The following is a 20,288-nucleotide window of genomic DNA, read 5'->3' on the forward strand; positions in this document are numbered from 1 at the left end:
ATACCCCAAAGAGATACTAAAAAAGGGAAAGGAACCTTCATGTGCCAAAATGTTTGTAGCAGCCCTGTTTGTAGTGGCCAGAAACTGGAAACTGAGTGGATGCCCATCAATTGGAGAATGGTTGGGTAAATTGTGATATATGAATGTTATGGAATATTATTGTTATGTAAGAAATGACCAACAGGGTGATTTCAGAAAGGCCTGGAGAGACTTACACGAACTGATGCTGAGTGAAACGAGCAGGGCTAGGAGATCATTATATACTTCAACATCAGTACTATATGATGACCAGTTCTGATGGACCTGGCCATCCTCAGCAATGAGACGAACCAAATCAGTTCCAATGGAGCAGTAATGAACTGAACGAGCTACGCCCAGCGAAAGAACTCTGGGAGATGACTAAGAACTATTACATTGAATTCCCAATCCCTATATTTTTGCCCACCTGCATTTTTGATTTCCTTCACAGGCTAATTGTACACTATTTCAGAGTCTGATTCCTTTTCTACAGCAAAATGATGGTTTGGTCATGTATACTTATTGTGTATCTAATTTATATTTTAATATATTTAACATCTACTGGTCATCCTGCCATCTGGGGGAGGGGGTTGGGAGAAGGAGGGGAGAAAATTGGAACAAGAGGTTTGGCAATTGTCAATACTGTAAAGTTACCCATGCATATAAAGCCTGTAAATAAAAGGCTTTTAAAATAAAAAAAATAAAGTCTCTCATAAAGCTGGTTATGGTCAGTCATGTCCCACTTTTCATGATCCCAGTTGGAGTTTCCTTGGCAGAGATCCTCAAGTGACTTGCCATTTCCTTCTCCAGTTCATTTTACAGACCAGGAACTGAGGCAAACAGGGTCAAGATCTAACAGTTATGTTTTGAGATGAGATTTGAATTCAGGAAGACCAGTCTTCCTGACTTCCCACTGGGTACTCTATTTACTGTGCCACCCAACAGAATCCAAATGTTTCTGAATCCCAGAACTGTGTTCATGATGTGGACACGATAGGGATTGAATAGGGTCAAACCTTTCAAATCTAAAAACCTATATATTTTGAATCCTCCCTGATATTCTGCTGGACACATGACAATGTTCCCTTGTTTTGTTTTGTATTCCTTTACTGTTTTGTTTTTGTTTGTTTGTTTGTTTTTTTAAAATAAAATAAACTTTAAAAAAAAATCTAAGAGAGCAAAAACCAGGACTCTTTCTCAACACAATGTGTCCTGATTAGGTCTATAGCAGTAGGAAAGATGCAAATGAGATGCAAAATATAGAAAGATAACAGGCCATTAATTACTCTTCTCCTTTCCCCCAGTAGTTAACAAGCAACACAAATGCATAATAAAAATTTTTTTAAAAAAAGTTTTTTATAGTATGTCCTTCAGAAGCAACAGGTTGGTGAACATTGAAACAGTCTGTTCCCCCCACAGACCCTCCCCCAATTCGTCCTTCCGGTGGGAGTCCGAAAGCCCCCAGGATGAGCCCTACTTCACACAGTTTCTCCAGGGCCCCCTGGGGGTCCATTCCTAGGCTGCCCCGACAAGTACAAATAAGCTGGCTTCACTTATTAACAGACCCATTCTGGGATCCCAGAGGCAGAGGAGAAAGTCCCCAGAAGCCCAGGAAACTTCATCCATTCCCACGGGCCTCTGGGGGACAGAAGAGAGGAGGGGTTGAACTGGCTGAACTGGGTGTTGGGTTGGAGAGGAATGGAGAGAGGCACAATAAGGCTGAGGGGCAGCCAGCATGAGGAGACTCCATCCGGGATACAGGGCATCCCTACCCCCAAGGCACTACAGAGCCCTGCTCCCTTCCTCCATCAAGGAAGCCTACACTTAATAAATCGCTTCCATAGATTCTCCCACACACTCCCCGGTCTTGCCTTTGGCGCCACAGGCAGCCGGGATAGCCAAAGACCCTGCTCCTTTCCCTAAAGGGTGAACAGAAAGAGCCCCCCAGTCAGGACCTAAAACTCTCTCCACAGCTCCTTCCTCCCCAAAGTCCAAGGAGGGAGAGGGGGTCCTTCCACCACAACCCTGCCTCAACATTCGCACGTCCTCGAGCCCTTCTACAGTTGCAGGAATCGCTGAATAAATAAATAAATAACTTTAGCCTCCCCCTCCCCCCTTTTCTTCCGGGCCCACGCAGGACCCCAGCCCCCCTACAGCTGACTCTCCTCTTCCTCCAAGGAGCGGTTCAGTCCCGGGATGAATTTGAGCAGCCGCCGGCGGAAGCTCTGGTACTTGGTTTTGCGCAGCCCTGGGCCGCATAGCCCCTGTTCCCGGGCCTCTGTCCACAGCTGGCCCAAGGCGCCGCCTCCCCCGCCTCCTCCGGGTCCCGGGCACTTGACGCTGGCGCTGCGACTCAGCAGGGGCCGGGGCGCCGGGGGCGGGGGGGGAGCCTGGGTGTGGGCTGGAGGGCACAGGGCCGGGGGCTCTGCCCCTCCAAAGAAGCAAGTGTGGTAGACCGAGTCATCAGAACCTTCTCGGGTGCGGGCTGAACTGCTTCGGGTGCTTCCTGGGGCCGACAGCAGAGGTCCGAAGGGCAGCGAGCCTGGGAGGAGACCCGCCCCGTAGAGGCAGGAGCGCACGGACTCCAGGGTGTCGTAGATACTGGGGTCCTTCACCACGATACCTGGGCAGGAGGGGGGCACAGGCCATGGGAATGCAGCTGGAGCTCCGGGCCCCCGATGTCCCAGATTTTGTGTTGGGGGAGGGGCGCGCAGAGGTGGGAGAAAGGAAACAGGTGAACGAGACCCTCTACTATAGGAAAGGGAACCGTTCCTTAAATGATCCAACTGCTGCCTTCCCTTCCCACCCTCAGAAGAACGAGGAGGACCGGCACGGAGTTGAGGGTCTGGAGTAGATAATTTTTCAAAAACTTACCCCACCCTCAGAAAGGCAGGCAGGGCTTGGGCGGGGAGGGGGGGGGGCTAGGGTTAGTAACCATTCAAGACTTTACCCCAACTCACCGTGCACTAGTCGCTGCTCTTGCACCATCAGTGACCGATATTCCCCCCATTTCTCATATAAAGTTTGCTGCAAAAGAGGTTATCCCAACCTATTAGACTAGAGGGACAGAGCTGGAGATAGGGGAATATCAGAGGTAATGGAAGCTGGGATCGAGGGGCCCAAGAGACTCAGTGGGATGAGGAAGGATGGATAGATGCCTCCCTTCAAAAGGGCTGGGGCTCAGGGAGCCCCAGACTGAGGAAGACGAGGCCGTTATCCCTGGACCAGGGTAAGGGCTGTCTGGATTTTCTCTACCTTCAGATACTGCAGCCTGGCCTCCAACTCTGCCTTCCGAATGGAGGTTCCATACACTGTTTCCAGTCTGAGGAATATAGGGTGGAGGGGGAAAGGGAGAGGAGAAATGTAAGGAGAACTCTTAAGGTGTATGGGCCTGGCCAATTACCAAGAATTCTCTTCTGCTCCAAAGGCTCCAAGATGCTTTGGATCATGGCATCGCTCCCTACCCGCCATTACTTCTCACCTCTTTAAAGTCTGGCATTAAGCTCCTCCATATTCCCCCCCCTTCTCCCAGCCGGCCTTTCTCCTTTTTTAGCCCCCAACTTCCTAACCCCGCTTGGATCCAATACCCTAAGCTTTCCTGTGCCTTGCTTACACTCACAATTTATTGCTCAGCCCCTCGGCCCACATGTTGAAATAACCCCACCAGCCCTTCAAGGTCCAACTAAAATGCGATCCTCCCAGGGCTCCCTCCCCGGCATTTTGTTCACATTCCTCTCACTCCATTCTGGGGCTCTGTATTTCTAGTGGGTTCTAGATCTTCCCCAGTAGTTTTGCCCTATGCGGGGGAGCTGGACGTGCCTGAGAACGTTGCCAGATGCTTTGATGATGTCCACGATCTCCCGGTGCCGGATCCCTTCCACGTTGAGACCATTCACGCTGGCAATTGTATCTCCTGTATATCACAGATCATAGATAATAGCTCCCATTTACAAAGTGCCTTACAGTTAACGATCATGTTTTCCTCATAACTACTCAGAGACAGCAAGTATTGTTTACATTTTGCAGTTGAGAAGGGAAATGATTTGTACACTGTCACAGACATCTACACACATGGAGTTGGGACTTAAAACACTGTGACTACCACATTGATGGCGTTCATCATGGTGGTGGTGGGGTTTCAGAAGGAGAGAAAAAGGCAACTAATGTGAATAAAGGTTGGGATCTAGAGTCAGGAAGACCTAAGTTCAAATGTAGCCTCATACAATTAATATCTGTGTGACCATGGGCAAAACATTTCATTCTGCTGGCCTCAGTTTCCTCATCTGTAAAAAGAGCTGCAGAAGAACCAAGAGAATATTTTAACAAGAAGATTATGTGATCAACTGTGATGGACTTGGATTCAACAATGTGGAGATTCAAAACAATTCCAATAGATTTGGGATGAAAAATGTCATCCACATCGAGAGAACTTGTGGAGACTGAATGTGGATTGAAGCATATTTTCCCTTTTTGTTGTTTTTCTTTCTGGTGTTTTTTCCTTTTTCGTCTGATTTTTCTTGCACAACTTGAGAAATATGGAAATAAGGATTGCATGGATTTAACCTATTATCAGATTGCTTGCTGTCTTGGGGAGAGGAGAAAGAAGGAAAAAAATTGGAACACAAAGTTTTAAAAGAATGAATGTTAAAAACTATGTATATTTGGGAAAATAGAACACTATTGAAAAATTATAAAATGAGCTGCAAAAGGAAATGGCAAGCTACTCCAGTATCTTTGTCAAGAAAACCCCAAATGGAAGAGTTGGTATCTGACTGAAATAACCTAACAATAAAACCCCCTCCCCGGGCTTTCTTTTCTCTCTTTCTTCAGCTAGGAAGGGTAGGGGAGATTATTTAAAAGACATCTGAACATTAGCCCAGAGCTAGTTCTCACCTCTGCCACCTGTCTGGGGAAGCCAGCTCCCTCTCCCTCCCTCCCAAAGCTTCCCACACAAAACACAGCCACCTCCACCTGGCACTGGCTGGAACAGCTGCTGTTTTCTCTCAGCCTTGGGTTCTTTCTCAGCTGCTTTTCTCTCTATGTCAGGCCTCCCAGATGAGAACAGGGGCCATATGCTGCCTCTGGCCTACTCCATGCAGGCTAAAGAGAGGACCTTCTTCCTGATGGCTGAGCCTTTCCCCTCTGAGGCTCTGCTGCCCCAGGTTTGGTTATCTGTCCAGCTTAAAACTTGTCATCAGACCCATTTTGGGGCAAGGCTGAGGAAACAACTGAAAATCAGAATTCTGGACTGGAAGGCAAAAAACCCAGGCTTTAAATCCACAGGAGAGGGAAGAATAAAATTTATTAAAGTTCTTCTATGTACTGGAGCTAGGTGGTCCAGTGGATAGAGCCCTTGGCCTGAGGCCAGGAAGAATCCTTTTGCTGAGTTCAAATTGGACATCAGGCATTTACTAGGAAAGTCACTTCACCCAGTTTGCCTTAGTTCCTCGTCTGTAAAATTAGCTGCAGAAGGAAATGACAAACTCTTCCAGGATCTCCTCCAGGAGGGTCAGGAAGAGTTGAATTGGACAACAGCAATAACCTTCTATGTGTTAGGGATTCTCCTAAGCACTTTCCAAATAGTAGCTCATTTGATCTTCACAATAACGCTGTGAGGTAGTTGCTATTATCTCCATTTCATAGTTGAACAAACTGAGGCAGAGAGACTTTATTTTAGTAAAGTCACTAGAGTGCCTAGGAAGTCCACCTCAGATCTTTCTTCCTCCAGGCTCAGAGCTCTATCTACTGCCCCAAGGGCACCTAAGCTGCCTATTTGAATAAGGTAGGGTTGGAGGAGACCTTTGAGATCAAATAAAGATCCCTCTGGCCCAAGCCTCTTCATGTTCTTCCCTCTCTTCCAACTAGCTCACAGCACGACCAGGGTAGCCCTCTGAAAGGGCCTAATTTAAAAAAAAAAAAAAATCACGTTATCCTGTCAATCTCGCATGGGAAGGAAATAAATCTGCTTAGCATAGTACATGGTACAAAGTAAGGGCTTAATAAATGCTAGCTGACTGAAATAGAATCAGAGGATCTGGATTTCAATGGGATTTTAGGGATCGTTAATCTGTATCTCCTCGTTTTATATTTTCATTGAGAAAACTGAGACTTGGAGTGGTTTGCCTTGTCACACAGGTGGAAGCGAGATAATGTATGAGAAAACATCTTGAAGAAAATCAATTCATGAACCTCCCTGCTTTCATTGAAGAGGTGGGGATTTATGGGAGTGTTCCATTTGAGGTCAGACATAGTACATGTGTTGATTGGTTCTGCCAATTAAAAATTGACTACAAGGCAGGGCTTACTTGGCAACAGAAGAGTATGTTTGGAAACGAATGTGATGTAAAATCCAAAGGCACCAATAAAACTTGAGGACAGAGACTTCTATCTTTCTTCATTGTTGAGTACAGAATACATGTTTATTAATAAATTTCATGCAGCAGAAGTGCTGGAGAGGGTGTGTCAGGGAAAGACAGGCCTTCCTAAAGAAAGAACTTTCTGACATTCCACTCCCAGAAGTAAGGAGAGGGGAAATGTTGCTTTGGCCCCGGTTAGTAAGTCCAATTTACCCTCCCTGTCCCCTCTCCACACACCCTATTTTTCAGGATTTCACAGGGAGAGAACAGAGTCATGTCCCCATCCATCCAGCCCCCCACTCCCCCCCCACCCCGGGGCACTCTCTTCCCTGCTTCTAAATCCAGAGTTGAGTCCTCACCTGGTGTGAGTCCTGCCAACTGGGCAGGGCTGGCCTCGTGAACTCGGCACACAAAGGTCACCATTTCCACTTTCTGCTTCTCTCTATGGTGAAGGCCGTAAGTCTGAAACAGCCCAATCAACCCTTAAGTCCAGGATACCGGGATGGGCACTGTAACTAGGCCCTAACTTCCCTCCCTTAAAGAGCCCAGTTCCAGCACCCAGCCCCACTCCCATCCAATACCATTTCCTTTTCCAACCTGGATTTCAAAGCCAAAGGTCTCATTTTCTTCCTTCTCCAGGGTGAGCACTTTCCTGCAGGAGACAACAGGGTCAGGCTGTAACACTGGGAACGGTTGTTATTGGCGTGGTGGGAGGGAGGACGGGGAGCTTCAGACCCTGCCCCTCAGGCTCCCACCCATTTTATCAGTGGCCCCAGAAACAAGGCCAAATTTGAGCTGCCCAGACTATCTGCTCTACAGCTTTGGCCCCTACTCTGGCTTGTCAGGAGACCACAGCCCAATTCCCAGCCTGCCCTGCCCAATTGTGGTTGGGCCTTCCCACTGTGAAAGCAGGAGGGGGTTGGGGGAAGTGTGCCAGATGTGACAGGCTGGGAGGAGAACAGCCTCCGCCGGCCCCTTCCCGGATAGTGGGGGAGCTGAATGGCTGGACACAATGGTTTGGAGCGGATCCAGACCCACCAGTTTCCTTTGCGCACACACACCCCCAGTCCACCCCCTTTCTTCCTTCTCTTTTCCCCCTCCCACAGAAGGACTAAAGCTGCTTTGGTGGCCCCCTCCAAGCTCTGGGTTATGTAAAACAAGCCTCCTAGTGGCTGGGACATTTTAGTTCCAAAAGGGGTACACCTCCCCCCGCCCCCCTCCCCCCCAGGATAAAGGCAGAGAAAGCCAGAGAGCAACGGTCAACAGTCCTTGGTCTATGGGATCTTTCTCTGAGGCTAGGGAAGGAACCACAGCCTGATGCACCAGAGATCAAGTGTTCTCCCCGTAGCCTGGTATCATTTCCTGTTTTACATATATCAACTAACTGTATTTTCATATGAAAAATATTTCTATGAAGTGGGTAGCCAAGAGTAACCTTTCTGAAACTCAGTTTCTTCATCTGAAAAATAGGATGAAGTGCCTTGGCCAAGGTCACAGTTTAAAAAAGCAGTAGAACTAAGCGTCCCCGGTCCAATGTTCTCAGATTTTATGCTGAACTGGCTCTGGGAAGATCATTTAGGGTGGGTGGATGGCACCCAGTCAGAGCTGTTTTCATTCTCTGCCCCCACTCCCAGAGCTCTGCAGGCAACCCCTTCTCCCTCTTTCCCAGTTTCTCCACCTCCCATTCCAGCCCCCAAAGTTGCCAAAGGGATATGGCAGTAAGTGCTGGGGGGAGGAGAAAAAGGGTGTTTTGCAGAACACCCAGTGACTCAAACCTTCCCACTCCCTTCTTGTCTGCCACCCCCTTCACTCAGCCCACTCTTCCACCTGGCCCACTCCTCCCCAAATGGAGAAAAGTGGGACAGGAGACTGGGAAAGGGAAGGACAGCTCACCTCTGCTGCTCTGGACTCTGGTTGAGATTTTTCCATCGGAGACCTGAGCCCTAAGGAAGAAGTAGAGGACGAGGTCATATCCTGATAGCATCAGGGAGGCTAGGAAGGGGAGAGGGCTAGGCAAGGGCTGACTTTCACTGTGTAGGTGCCAGCAGGGGTAGGTGGGAAGAACCCTGGCCTTGGAGCAGGCTGCTGTAGTTCAAGACCCCGCTCCTAACACCCACCCTCTGCTTCTTAATTTTAACTGGGATAGCATTAGGATGAATCCAGGGCTAAAGAATGGGAAAAGTTAAGGCCACAGTCAGACCCGGAACCAAACCTGCTGCCATTCTCTTTATTCTTAAGTTATCTTTCACCAAGTACGTTCCCCAGTACTGATTCAACAAGTATTTCTGGAGTGACTATGACCAACAGTTGTCTCTCTCTCTGTTGACAGAGGATCCCTCTGGGATCCCAACTGTCCAAAGCACCAGCTAACTATTCTGATGGTTCCTAGGCTAAAAGGCTTCCTATTGTTTCAAAGAGGCCTCTGTATTCCAGGGAAACTCTGGGTGAGGGGAGGGGTCCTAACGTTTAGAGCTACAAGGAGCCTTAGAGTTGGTCTAGTACAACCCATTTATTTTGTTAGATATGGAAACTGAGGACCATAGATAGGTACACATCTACTAAATGGCAGAACTGGGCTTCAAAAAGGTACTCTTACTCCCATGTGGGGGAATAATGAGGGGACGCATTTCTCAGAGGAAACAGAAACAGAATTCTACGCCAATATCAAGAGTCATCCTACAATGCAACCAACCACAAGGCTTAGTGGGGGCTCACTCAAGCCAGTCATCTGACCTTTAAAGACTACCAGGGACCCTAGACTCTCCAGAGCTGCTCCAGCAGCCCTCAGAAAATCCAGTTCTAGTTGCGTCCCGACCAGCTATGATCCACTCCTCCGGCCAACAGCGTTCTCTCCAAAATAGTTGTTTTTGTTTGGAGGTGGAAAGTCAAGCCTGCTTATTGACGTTTAGTCTAGAGCTAAAATACTTCCCAACAGATCACTGCCCCCACGCCACTATTCCGCCCCTCACCACATTTGCCCTAGACTAGAGAATACCTCTCTCTCCCTGCTCTCCCTCACCTCCTCCCCAAGGGTGCCTCCTCCCTGCATTTCACTGAAATGTCCGGGAAAGAAGCAGTCCAGGGCAGGGGTCCCACTAAATTCGATGTGGGGGTGGCAGAGAGAGCCCTCTTTGTTCCCCAATCTGATTTTCATAAAATGCAAATTCTTAACATGTAACAAGCCATTCATTGTGGGGGGTGGGGGAAAGGGGGCGGTGCAGGTGGGGGCGGGGCTTGGGGCACCCGTGGTGAGAAGGAAGAAGACAAGGTCTGTGTTGTGAATGCGCCCCCCCCAGCCGCCCCAGCCCAGCTCTAAGTCCTTCCCCCCAACCTCATCAACCTGAACTGTGCACGGTTGGAGAGCTAACTAGCTCCGTCCCCTCCTCTCTTTCTGAATGTTCCAGTAGCCTCAGACCCAGAGCTAAAAAGAAGAGCTTCTGAGGCTGGAGGTGGGGCCGGGGCGAAGGAGGGCGTGGTTCGCATCCTTCCTGCCTCCCCCCTTTCCAGCCGCTCTGGAAAGGAGACTAGGGGCCACTGCTGGGGACTTAGCGGCTCCGGATCTCCACCCCGCACCGCCTCCGCCCTCGCCCTGGCTCAGCAGTCCGGGACATCCAGCTCCGGTGCTCGGATGCCTCTTCTCCAATCGCTTTCCCTACCCTCAAGATTAGAGGTTTTCTCCAACACAGAGCCCTAGGGGATGCTAAAGAAAGGTCTATTCCCCATCTTCCCCACCTCCGGCCCACCTCCAAAATAGAAGCCGCTGCCTCCTTTGGGTCCTTCTTCCCTAGTTCGGCCAGGTTTTCTGGGACCCCCAGGACTTCCCCCCCCCCCCGGCAAGACTGGCGGATCCCAGCCCTAGCTGGGCGCACCTCACGAGCTCTTCTTGAGAGGGCGGGCGGGGAAACAGCACCAAGCTCTCTAACCCAACAGTCACGAATGGGGTCAGGGTGTTAAAGGGTCTCAAGCGGGAAAGGGGGAAGAGAAGGAAGAGTCCCGACGGGGGTGGGGAGGGAAAGAAGAGTCCCCATGGTGGAGGGGGAGAGAAAAGTCTCGAGTGGAGAAGGGGGGGAAGGGAAAGAAGAGTCCCGATGGTGGAGGGGGAGAGAAAAGTCTCGAGTGGAGAAGGGGGGGAAGGGAAAGAAGAGTGGGGGGACGGGGAGAAGAGAAAGAAGAGTCCCGACGGGGGGAGGGGCGGAGAAAAGTCTGGAGTAGGGCGAGGAGGAAGAAAAGAAGAGTCCCAAGCAACGAAAGGGATGGGAGGGAAAGGATCTCGAGATGGGGCGGGGTGGAGGGAAAAGAGTTGTGAGCAGGAAAGGCACAAAGTGGGGGGACTGAGAGAAAACACCGAGTGGAAAGGAGGTGAGGAGGAAGCAGTCTCCGGGAGAAGGAGAAAGGGGGAGATCCCGGACCACCGCACCATCGAAACACTTAGAATGAGACGGATGCGAGGCGAGGGGACTAGGCAGAGGGGGTGAGGGGAACCTACGGAGTATGGGGGAGAAAGCAGATGGAGAGAGGAGGAGCAACAACAACAGCAACGGGAGAGCGGGGGACAGGGCGGGGGAGCGCAAGGACAGCGGGCCCGGGAGGCGAGCGGCCGGCGGAGCCCACCTTGCGGCGGGGCAAGGTCCCCCCAGACACGGCCAGCGCGCGGTACAGTTCAGCCGGGTGATAGTCCTCAAGCGCGGCGTACAGGTCCTCCCCTGCGGAGGCGGCAGGAGCCGGGACCGGGGCTGGAACTGGGACCGAGGCCGGGGCCGGGGCCGCCCCTTGATCTGGGGCGGCGGCGGCAGCGGGGTCCGGCGCGGCCGCTGCCTCTTCCTTCTGTTGTAGCTTCCGAAGGTGGCGGAGGGTCATGGCTGTGGCCGGACTCCGGGGTGTCCAGGGCCCGAGGCCGATCCTCCGGGAGGCGCCGCTCCACAGTCCGCTCCGGGGTCGGCCGCTTCTCCTCTGGGTTGAGAGGGGGGCCGGACTCCTCACTGGGCTCTCTTTATAAGCCCCTCCAGTCGACTAGGGGGCGGAACTTGGCCAACCCAGGGCTCCGCCCCCATATCGAAGGCTCCACCTCGCTCCTTTCCGCCGACAGGGGAAGCCCCGCCCTTCGCACAACAAGACCACGCCCATATGGCTAAGCCCCGCCCACGCAGGAGAAATTGGGCATCCTCCGCTGGGAAACCTTTCTATCTTTGTGAGAGCAGCGAAGGCAGACCCGGGGGCTGGGCATGGGTTTGAGGTACGGGGCTCCTCAGCTTTTGGAAGAAAGCTAAAATTTCTGTGGAGAAGTTTGAAAATGGTGGAGGCTCTCAAAGGAAATTTGAGTGACAGGGAGGGGAGGGGAAGTTCCCTGGGAGAGGGCTGTGGGAGGCTAGAGAAGGGGTGGTTGAGGGAAGGGAGGGCTTTTGGGGAAGGATAGTCAAAGATCTGGGAAGGTGACCGGGTCTGCTTGGCCTTAGCGGGGCTCAAGATGAACGGGATGGAGGGTGAACTGAGTTGGGGGAGGGATGGAATCAAGGAGAGACAGATGGAGGGAGGAAACAGATAAGCCACCGAAGCCAGGCAGACCCCACACCTCGGATCAGGACTGGAAGCAGAAGGTGGGAACAAAACAGAGAGGGCTGACTGGTGCCCAAGCCTTGGCTGGGGGTGGGGAGGGGCGCTGAGGGAAAAAAAGACTAGGAGAAATTCTTATCTTGGAAGGGAGGACAGAGAAGAGGAGAGAAAAGAATCACACGGGCAGGAAGGAATAAACATTTATTAAACACCTAATATGTGCCAGGTACTGTTCTAAGCATTTTACAGATAAGACCCCTACAAAACAAATTGAGGAAGAGAGTCTGGTCTGGCTCTGACTTGTTCTAGATTCAGTTCTTGAGGGATGCCATGATGTTCTGGATAGAGTAGGACATCTCAGTAGTTTCTAACACTATGGACCTTAACGGAGAAGTTAAAAGGGCAAGGGGTGATGGTTATGGCCAGTGGCCATAGGCACTGGGGTGTCAGAGTGGCGGATCTTTTCCCATCCAACCTCCAACAGAACTTGGTGGCCAGGAAACAGGGCTGTTTCCCCCTCCTATGTTTCAAGGCAGCTCGAACTGGAAAAGAAAACCTTTCCTTTCTTTTCAAGTGTGTGTACAAGGGAGCACAGATGTACCTTATACCCTTAAGGAGCTGCAGTAGGATATGTAGGGTTTTGGAAATTACTGGGATATTCAATGCTTCTTTCCTATCCCTTTTCTTCCCCACCAAAGGTACCAAGTGGCTATCAAGCTGAGAGCTGGTGGGAGCAACCTGAAGGTTTGTTGTAGGCAGCAATTGTTGATAATGAGAGCAGAGTCCTCACAGATGTCTGCTGCCACTTCCAGATTGTGTTAGTAGTGTGTGTGTGTGTGTGTGTGTGTGTGTGTGTGTGTGTGTGTGTGTGGTGGGGGGAGATGGGGAAAGAAGGAGGAAAGGCAGCAAAGAAGCCGGTTTCTGTTTATTTTTCCACCATCCTAAGTGAACTCTGAGGCCTAAATCCACATTCAACATTTACTAAAAGGAAAAATTCCCAAACTTTTGGTATGATGGCAGGGTTTCTGAGAGTGAAGTGGGCAATGGACTTGGTATCAGAAGATAGGTTTTTGAGTCCAAGCTCTGCTACTTATCAACAATCTGATTCCCAGATGTGTCAAATAATGTAAAATTTTTTATTATAATTTTACTTTGAAATACACATTTTCATTTTATCTCTATTTTCTTTGCCTTATGGATTAAAAAAAATACACTATGTCAACTGAGGCAACTTAGTCCTTGAACGTGTTCTTAAATGCCAGTTCTTTACATGTCCTCTCTGGGACTCAGTTTCTTCATATGTAAAGAGATTTAGACTAACCAATGGCTAAGATTACCTTTTACTTCAAAAAACACCAACTTCAAAGTTAGCCTCTTATCCACAGAAGGACCTCATGGAAAATCAGGGGTTGGATAGGTAGGAGCAGAACAGAGAGAGTATGTTTGACCCATTGCTGGTTTCCTTTAGGTCCCTGAGTTAGGTTAATGATCCTGACTACTTTCAGGTCACTAAGCATCTCAGACCCTATGCCAGAAGCCAGAAAAGTTTGTATTTCTCTCTCTCTTTTCCCTCCCTCCATCTTCACTGCCTCTTCTCTTCTTCCTTGTGGCCAACAAAGCTCCCTAAACCCCTGAGACAGACATAGCAGGCAAGAACAAGGCTGGTGTAGAGTAGTGGTTCCCTCTGCAGGCCATAGGCTTCCTCTGCAGGAATCACTATACCCCTAGCGGGCAGATTTATGAAAAATCCCATCCATCTCTCTCTTTAAAGATATGCCATGGCCTCACACCCCAGAGCTTTATGTTCAGACGTCTAAATTGGTCTTTAAGCTTTTCTTGACAACCTAGTGCTGGAGCTAGTTATAGAACTAGAGGTGTGAAATTATTGCATTTCTGAGATCCTTTTTCAAAATCCTTTCAATTTTACAGATGAGGAAATGAAGACTCAGAGGTCACTCAACTCATCTACAAGATCACCGAAATGGCACAACTATCTAAAACCTGAATCTTCTGAAACATTCAGGTGATCTTTCCACTATAAGTCTCTAATTATCCATGTGACTGGACAAGTCACTTCCCCATTGTGGGATTAAAGTATCTTCATCTATAAAATATTAGATTGTACTATGATGATCTCTAAATATCTACCTCTGGTATTTTATGATGCTAAGTGAGGGACCAAGAGATTCCTTTACCTTTGGAAAAGTTCTTTTTTCAGTCTAATTTCATTGTGTCCTGCTGTAGCTCAAGTTAATTTCTTTTAGTGTTTCTTAAGGTAACCTCTTCTATCCCGTGCAGTTCCTGGCATTTGCCATAGTCTTCTCCATTCCAGGCTCATTTCCTCAATTCCCCTTTCTTCTTTGGTGGAACTCTCTTGCCCACTTCTGTCTTCTCAGCCTTTTTCTCGTGCTCTAAATATCATTGAAGCTGGGGAGTCTAGCCGACTTCCAATGTTTATTCAATCTCTCTCTTTTTAACCTAAACTTTGTATGTTTAAAAAGAATATGAACAGCCAATTTTCAGTTGAAATTAAAATCATTTCTAGTCAGATGAAAAAATGCTCTAAATCATTATTGATTGGAGAAATGTAAATTAAGACAACTCTGAGGTACCACTTTGCACCTCTCAGACTGGCTAAGATGACAGGAAAAGATAATGATAAATATTGGAGATGTGGGAAAACTGGGACATCAATGAATGGTTGGTGGAGTTGTGAAAATATCCAACCATGCTGGAGAATACTTTGGAATTACACCCAAAGGGCTATAAAACTATATACCTTTTGATCTAGCAGCATCTTTATGGGGTCTGTATCTCAAAGAGGATACAGACCTTCAAAGTCCTTCAAAAAGGACTCACACATGCAAAAATGTTTGTGGCAGTTCCTTTTGTAGTGGCAAGGAACTGCATGAATGAGTGAATCCCATCAGTTGGGAAATGGCTGAATAAGTTATGGTATGTGAATGTTTGGAATATTCTTATTCTTTAAGAAATTATGAGCAGGCTAATTTCTGAAAAACCTAAAAAGGCTTACATGAACTGATGCTGAGTGAAGTGAGAAAAACAAGAGAACATTATACACAGTAACAAGATTATGTGATGATCAACTTGGCTCTTTTCAACAATGCAGTGATACAAGGTAATTCAAAGAAACTTGTGATGGAAAATCCAGAGAGAGAAATATGGACTCTGAATGTTGTTCAAAGCATAACATTTTCACTTTTTGTTGTTGGTTTGCTTTTCTTTCTTTCTTGTATTTTTTCCTTTTATATGATTTTTCTTGCATAGCATGAAGAATATGAAAATGTTTAGAATTGCATATACTTAACCTATATAAAATTGCTGACTTGGGGAGGAGGGAGGAAGAAAGGGAGAAAAATTTGGAATAATGTTTTGCAAAGGTGAATGTTGAATATCTTTTCATGTACATGGAAAAATAAAATACTATTAAAATAAAAAAAACTAGAAAGGATTAAAAAAAGAATGATGGCTTTGGAGGAAGGAGGTCATTTGCCACTTAAACTATGAGATCTAAATGAAAAGGATATGTATATTTGAATCTTCTTCTGGTTCATGGTATGGAGGTAAAGGAGATTTAGGGTTTTATAAGGCTACCTGAGTGAAGTGCAAGTTATATTAAGTCCTAACAACCTGGAAATCTAGTGAAGGATTACGGGGTCTGTCTCGTGAGAACTTTTTTGTTGTTTGTTTTTCTGTGGTGTCTGATTCTTCATGACCTGTTATGGTTTTCTTGGCAATGATATTGGAGTGTCTTGCCATGTCCTTCATCAGCTCATTTTACAAATAAGGAGATTGAAACAAATAGGATTAAGTGACTTATCTAGAGTCATATTGGTAAGAGTCTGAGGCTGGATTTGAATGCAGAAAGATGAGGCTTCCTGACTCCAGGTCCGGCATTCTATCCTGCGCATCATCCAGCTGCCCTTCATTTCCCTTTATACCCCCAGTGAAATCTAGCCCAGCTAAATTTGGAGAGATTTCTCGATTAGAATCCATAAGGGAAAGTGCAATCTGCTTCTGTGGAGTGAAAATCCATACAATAAACTACAGATCCTTGAATTATTAAAATAGAATACCTGCACTACCTCTCTAGTGGATCAGGCCCCAGGATCAATTTGGGTAAACCAGAAGAGAAACCAATAATTATTCACTTTTCATCTTCTAGTCAGAAATTCCTCCCTTGTTTTCTCTCCTCCAATCTCCTCAGAGACAGGGAATATCCGTAATGATATCATTCCCATTTAACTTTCTTCTTTTGTATACTGAGTTGTAGAATTTAAGTGCTTAGTAAACATTAAGAGTATGTTACTTTGTTGTTTCTCCATAGCTCTTGCTTATTCCAGAAGACTTCCATTGGGTATAGTGAAATAATTGCAAAGTTTTTTGCAAGCAGGACAGAGAATGTCCTTGAGGATATGAAGTATGAGGAACAGGGGATCTTTAATCTAGGGAAGGGTAGGGTTTGTGGTGGTGGTGTGTGTATTTGAAGAGTTATTTGGAATATAAATTCAGTTTTCTGTCCTTGGTCCCAGAGGCCAGAATTAGAAACAAGGAATGGAAGTTGCAGAGACTGCTTTAGATATTTCTAAGTTAGAAAAGAGCAGAATGTGCTGTCCAGAGAGAATGGTTTTTCCTTCAAATTTATACTTTTATAAATCACCCAATTATACTATGCTCTTTTAGCACATTTATGATCATTTGGATGCGTTCAGTCTCTCCCATTAACCTGGGAATTCTCAAAAGAAGGGTAACACCTTTTTGCAATGGGCCTTCTTCAGTACATCAGAACAGGGGGCTGGGACCGAGGAGGGGGAAAGACAAGATTTGAAAATACTCAAATTTTTTTGTTAAACATGATGGTCTAGTCCCAAACCCCAGAGAACAAAAATAGGTCAGGAATAGGATTAGGAGTTGAAACTGCTTTCTGCCACTTTGGATTAGAGATGCTATTTATCAAAATTTAAACTTGGATCCTAGGCCCATTTTTTTTCCTTTAACTCCTTAAGAAACCCAAACAACTTTTAAAAAATTGTCATTATCCCAATACTTAAGTCCTCACTACAGTCTAATTCAAACGAGAGAGGAATTTGGTATTCCCAGGGCTTTGAATGGGTAGGAATCCAGTGCTCCAGTGCTGGATTTCAAATTGCTTTGGTCCCTGATTGTTTCCATTTCTTGGAATAAGGCTAGTGGAGGAAGGTTTTAAGAAACAGCTGAGTCTCCAGTTCCACTAAGAATGAGGGGCTGGGTCCTGAATGCCATGGGCATTTCCTATGGCATCCAATTCAGGGAGGCAGCAACAGCTGGTGGGCAGCTGGGAGGGTTGGGACTGTTTTTTCTCAATGACTTCCTAAGGCCAAAAACTTCCATGGGAGTGTGTGTGTGTGTGTGTGTGGTAGACTGCAAAAGGGGAGACACTATAAATTCTACCTGATGTAGAGGGATCTAAGAATCTTGAACCTGTGACTCAATTTTCTTTTCCTTCCCTCCACTAAGCCCAATGGAGATACAGTGGCAGACGTTAGGGCTACTTAGTAATCTCCAGTAAGGATATCTTTTGGCATTCAACACCCAACCTCTCCTCCCTTATTAGGGTATGAGTATTTGGGAGTCTACTTTAGATGTAAAGTTTCTAGAAGTCTGGGTCAAAGACTCTTCTTTCTCTTACAGTAGTTCTTCCCTCCCCTAAACATTCAAAAAAGGATAGTCCTGTCCCAACTCAGTCCTCAGACCATTCCTTCAGCTGCTTCTCTCTCTTTTCAGGCCCACTTCTTTATGCCATTACCTACTTGTTCCTTTCCTTCCTCCAAGCTATCACCTGCCTGGAATATCCTTAGCCCACCCTGAAAGGTTTAGATCAGATGGAGCTGGAAGGGATCCAGAAGCCATCCATTCTAACTTCATTTTGCTGATGAAAATTGAAACCCAGGAAGAGGAAGTAATCTGTCAAGTCTACATAAGTAGTGGCAGATGTGGAATTTGAACAGGTCCTCCACCTCTAGAGCTAAAGTACTATATTGCCTTACCCCCTCAGGGAGTTGTATCAGATACAAGGGGAACCTATCTAAGCCATCTCCACCATTTGGCCTCACCATGGTAAACATGCATTGTTTCCTGATAATGAACATCTTATTGCTAGATAAATTCCAAGTCTCTAACTTTAAAAGTCTGGAAGAGCATTCTCTAGCTATGTCACCTCCCTGTCAGGTTTAAATTAAGGACCTCCATAGGGCTGAAAACATTTTTCTGAACTGTACTGTGCTCAAATAAGGGTAAATTTTGTTATCATGAAACTCTTCCCCATTCCTCAATAACCTATATTTGGCTTTCCGTGGTTCCTTGAACTTGACTAGACAAAAAGCTAAGTGGTCTAGTGGATCAAGTACCAGGCCTGGAGTCAGGAGGGCCCGAGTTCAATTCCAACCTCAGATACAACAACTCCACATACAGGTTCATAGGGTCACAAATTTCTTCTTTCCAAATCTCAAGTCAGGACATTGCATGTGGCCCTGGGTCTCATTCTAATATCTATAAAATTCAGGATTTCAGGATCCTAGAGCAAATGGGACATGCAAAGACATCCTTGGATGTCTCATCTGTTGGTGCACCCCAACTTCCCACTTCAAGGAATCAAAAATATGTTTTAAGAGCTTGTTTGTAATGGGTTTTATGCTTCTTTTTCTTAAGGGGTCTTGAGAAAATAAAATAAATAAAAATAAAATATGTATGGTTTAGATGCCCATTTCTTTTTTGAGTTTGACACCACTACTCTAGAGGACCTCAAGTGTCTCTCTAAACCCCCCAATTTTATGACTATCCCATCCAAGGATGGCAATATGTGTTAAAAAGGCAAACGCTAAAGCATCAAACTCAAAGATGTTGATGCTTGTCTAAAAGAGGGATGGAAAGCACCAGGACGCCCATCCCATATGCCCAGGGGAATATGAAATAAAATTGAGGAAAGGAACAGTTTCCCATATTTCTTTCTGGCTCTAATTCCCAGGTCCAAGGTCCAAGGGAAATGACAAGGCTGGGTAAAATGGAAAGAGGATGAAAATGTGTATAGCAGTATCCTTTTGGATAAGAAATCAAAAGTACAAAGTTGTCCTATGAAAGGATTTGCTAACTAAAGGCGTAAGGAATATATCTACTACCAGGGTCCATTGTGAATATTGTTTTTCAAATGTGGAATACATGTGGGACCTTCATGATAAATCTTCTAGATGGCTGGAATAAATAGATTTGGAGTTGTGAGGAAGAAATCATAGTCTTAAAATTAGGACTATCTACTAGTCCAATTCCATTATTTTGGAGATCAGAAAACTGAGGTCCCAAGAGGTAAAGGTCTCACTTAAGACCAAATTAGTAGTATGTGACTGAAATGGGATTTGAAACTTAAGTCTTCTGACTCCAAATTCTTCAATCAGCATATTATAATGGAAAGAACACTTAAGGAATGCATATGATCAACATCCATATGAGAAAGTGTTCCAAATTAATAAGAGAAATGCAAATCAGACAAGATTTTACTTCATATTCAAACTAGCAGATGATAAAAAATAGAGTCAATATTGCAAGGAGTACGAGAAGAGTGGCATATTTAACACTATTGATAACAACTGTGAATTGGTCCGATCATCCTGGAAAACAATTTGGAAATATTTGAAAAAAAAAAACAAAGTATTCACACTCCCTGATCCATTACCCTCACTCTAGAGCATATACCAATTCTATATATAAGAAAAAATTCATGTTACACTTTTTATAGTAGAAGAAAAATGGACATGAAATACCCATGAATTGAACAATTGCTTAACTGCAGTTAATGAATGGGATAGATAAACTAAGGCTCTCTTGAAGGAAAGGAGAAGTCTTCACCAGGAAATGACAATCGTGTTTGGGTTTTTTTTTTTTTTAAAGCAAAGTTTTTTTGCTTTTTTTCATTCTTTTTAAAAACTATCTGGCTTGGAATTAGAATTTATTTTCAAGTCTGCCGATGTTCATTAGTTCTGTGATGTAGGCAAGTCACTTCAGTTCTATGGACCCATTTCCTTATTTGTAAAAAGAGTTGACTTTTGAGCTCCTTTCTTTGAGACTATCTTATCGTGTACTAGGATGCAAACAATCCTTGAAGTCATTTGATTTCACTGTGCTAATGTTTAATGCAGTCCATCCAGTAAGAATACCAACTTGTCGAATCCACAACTGGACTAACTGCTCCAGGCTCCCTAACCTAGGGATGGAGAAGAGAAATGACATTCATTCATGACCAAAGAAAGAGGCGGCTACACTCATCCTACTCAGGCAATTTCCCACAAATTTGTCTGGGAAATACTTTTCTCA

General features: G+C 46.2%; 1 protein-coding gene across 1 annotated transcript; it reads right to left on the bottom strand.

Annotated features, from left to right (window-relative positions):
* Nucleotides 1–1,310: 1,310 nt before the first annotated feature.
* TAMALIN (trafficking regulator and scaffold protein tamalin) lies at nucleotides 1,311–11,380 on the bottom strand. The gene is made up of 8 exons (XM_052000857.1): nucleotides 10,986–11,380; nucleotides 8,268–8,317; nucleotides 6,972–7,026; nucleotides 6,734–6,836; nucleotides 3,838–3,931; nucleotides 3,274–3,340; nucleotides 2,979–3,045; nucleotides 1,311–2,641 (listed from the first exon to the last, which is right to left on the bottom strand). The coding sequence occupies exons 1-8, from the start codon at nucleotides 11,229–11,231 to the stop codon at nucleotides 2,169–2,171; spliced, it is 1,155 nt and encodes a 384-aa protein (XP_051856817.1). The 5' UTR covers nucleotides 11,232–11,380; the 3' UTR covers nucleotides 1,311–2,168.
* Between the last annotated feature and the right edge of the window lie 8,908 nt (nucleotides 11,381–20,288).

This window comes from Antechinus flavipes, chromosome 5 (genome assembly GCF_016432865.1).
Source record: "Antechinus flavipes isolate AdamAnt ecotype Samford, QLD, Australia chromosome 5, AdamAnt_v2, whole genome shotgun sequence".
In the NCBI taxonomy this organism is placed as follows: domain Eukaryota; kingdom Metazoa; phylum Chordata; class Mammalia; order Dasyuromorphia; family Dasyuridae; genus Antechinus; species Antechinus flavipes.

Coding starts and splice junctions, on each gene's coding strand:
- TAMALIN (XM_052000857.1), bottom strand. CDS start 11,231: ATGACCCTCCGCCACCTTCGGAAGCTACAACAGAAGGAAGAGGCAGCG. Junction 8,318..10,985: donor GGACCTTGCCCCGCCGCAAG/GTGGGCTCCGCC, acceptor CTTCTTCCTTAG/GGCTCAGGTCTCCGATGGAA. Junction 7,027..8,267: donor CAGAGTCCAGAGCAGCAGAG/GTGAGCTGTCCT, acceptor TGTCTCCTGCAG/GAAAGTGCTCACCCTGGAGA.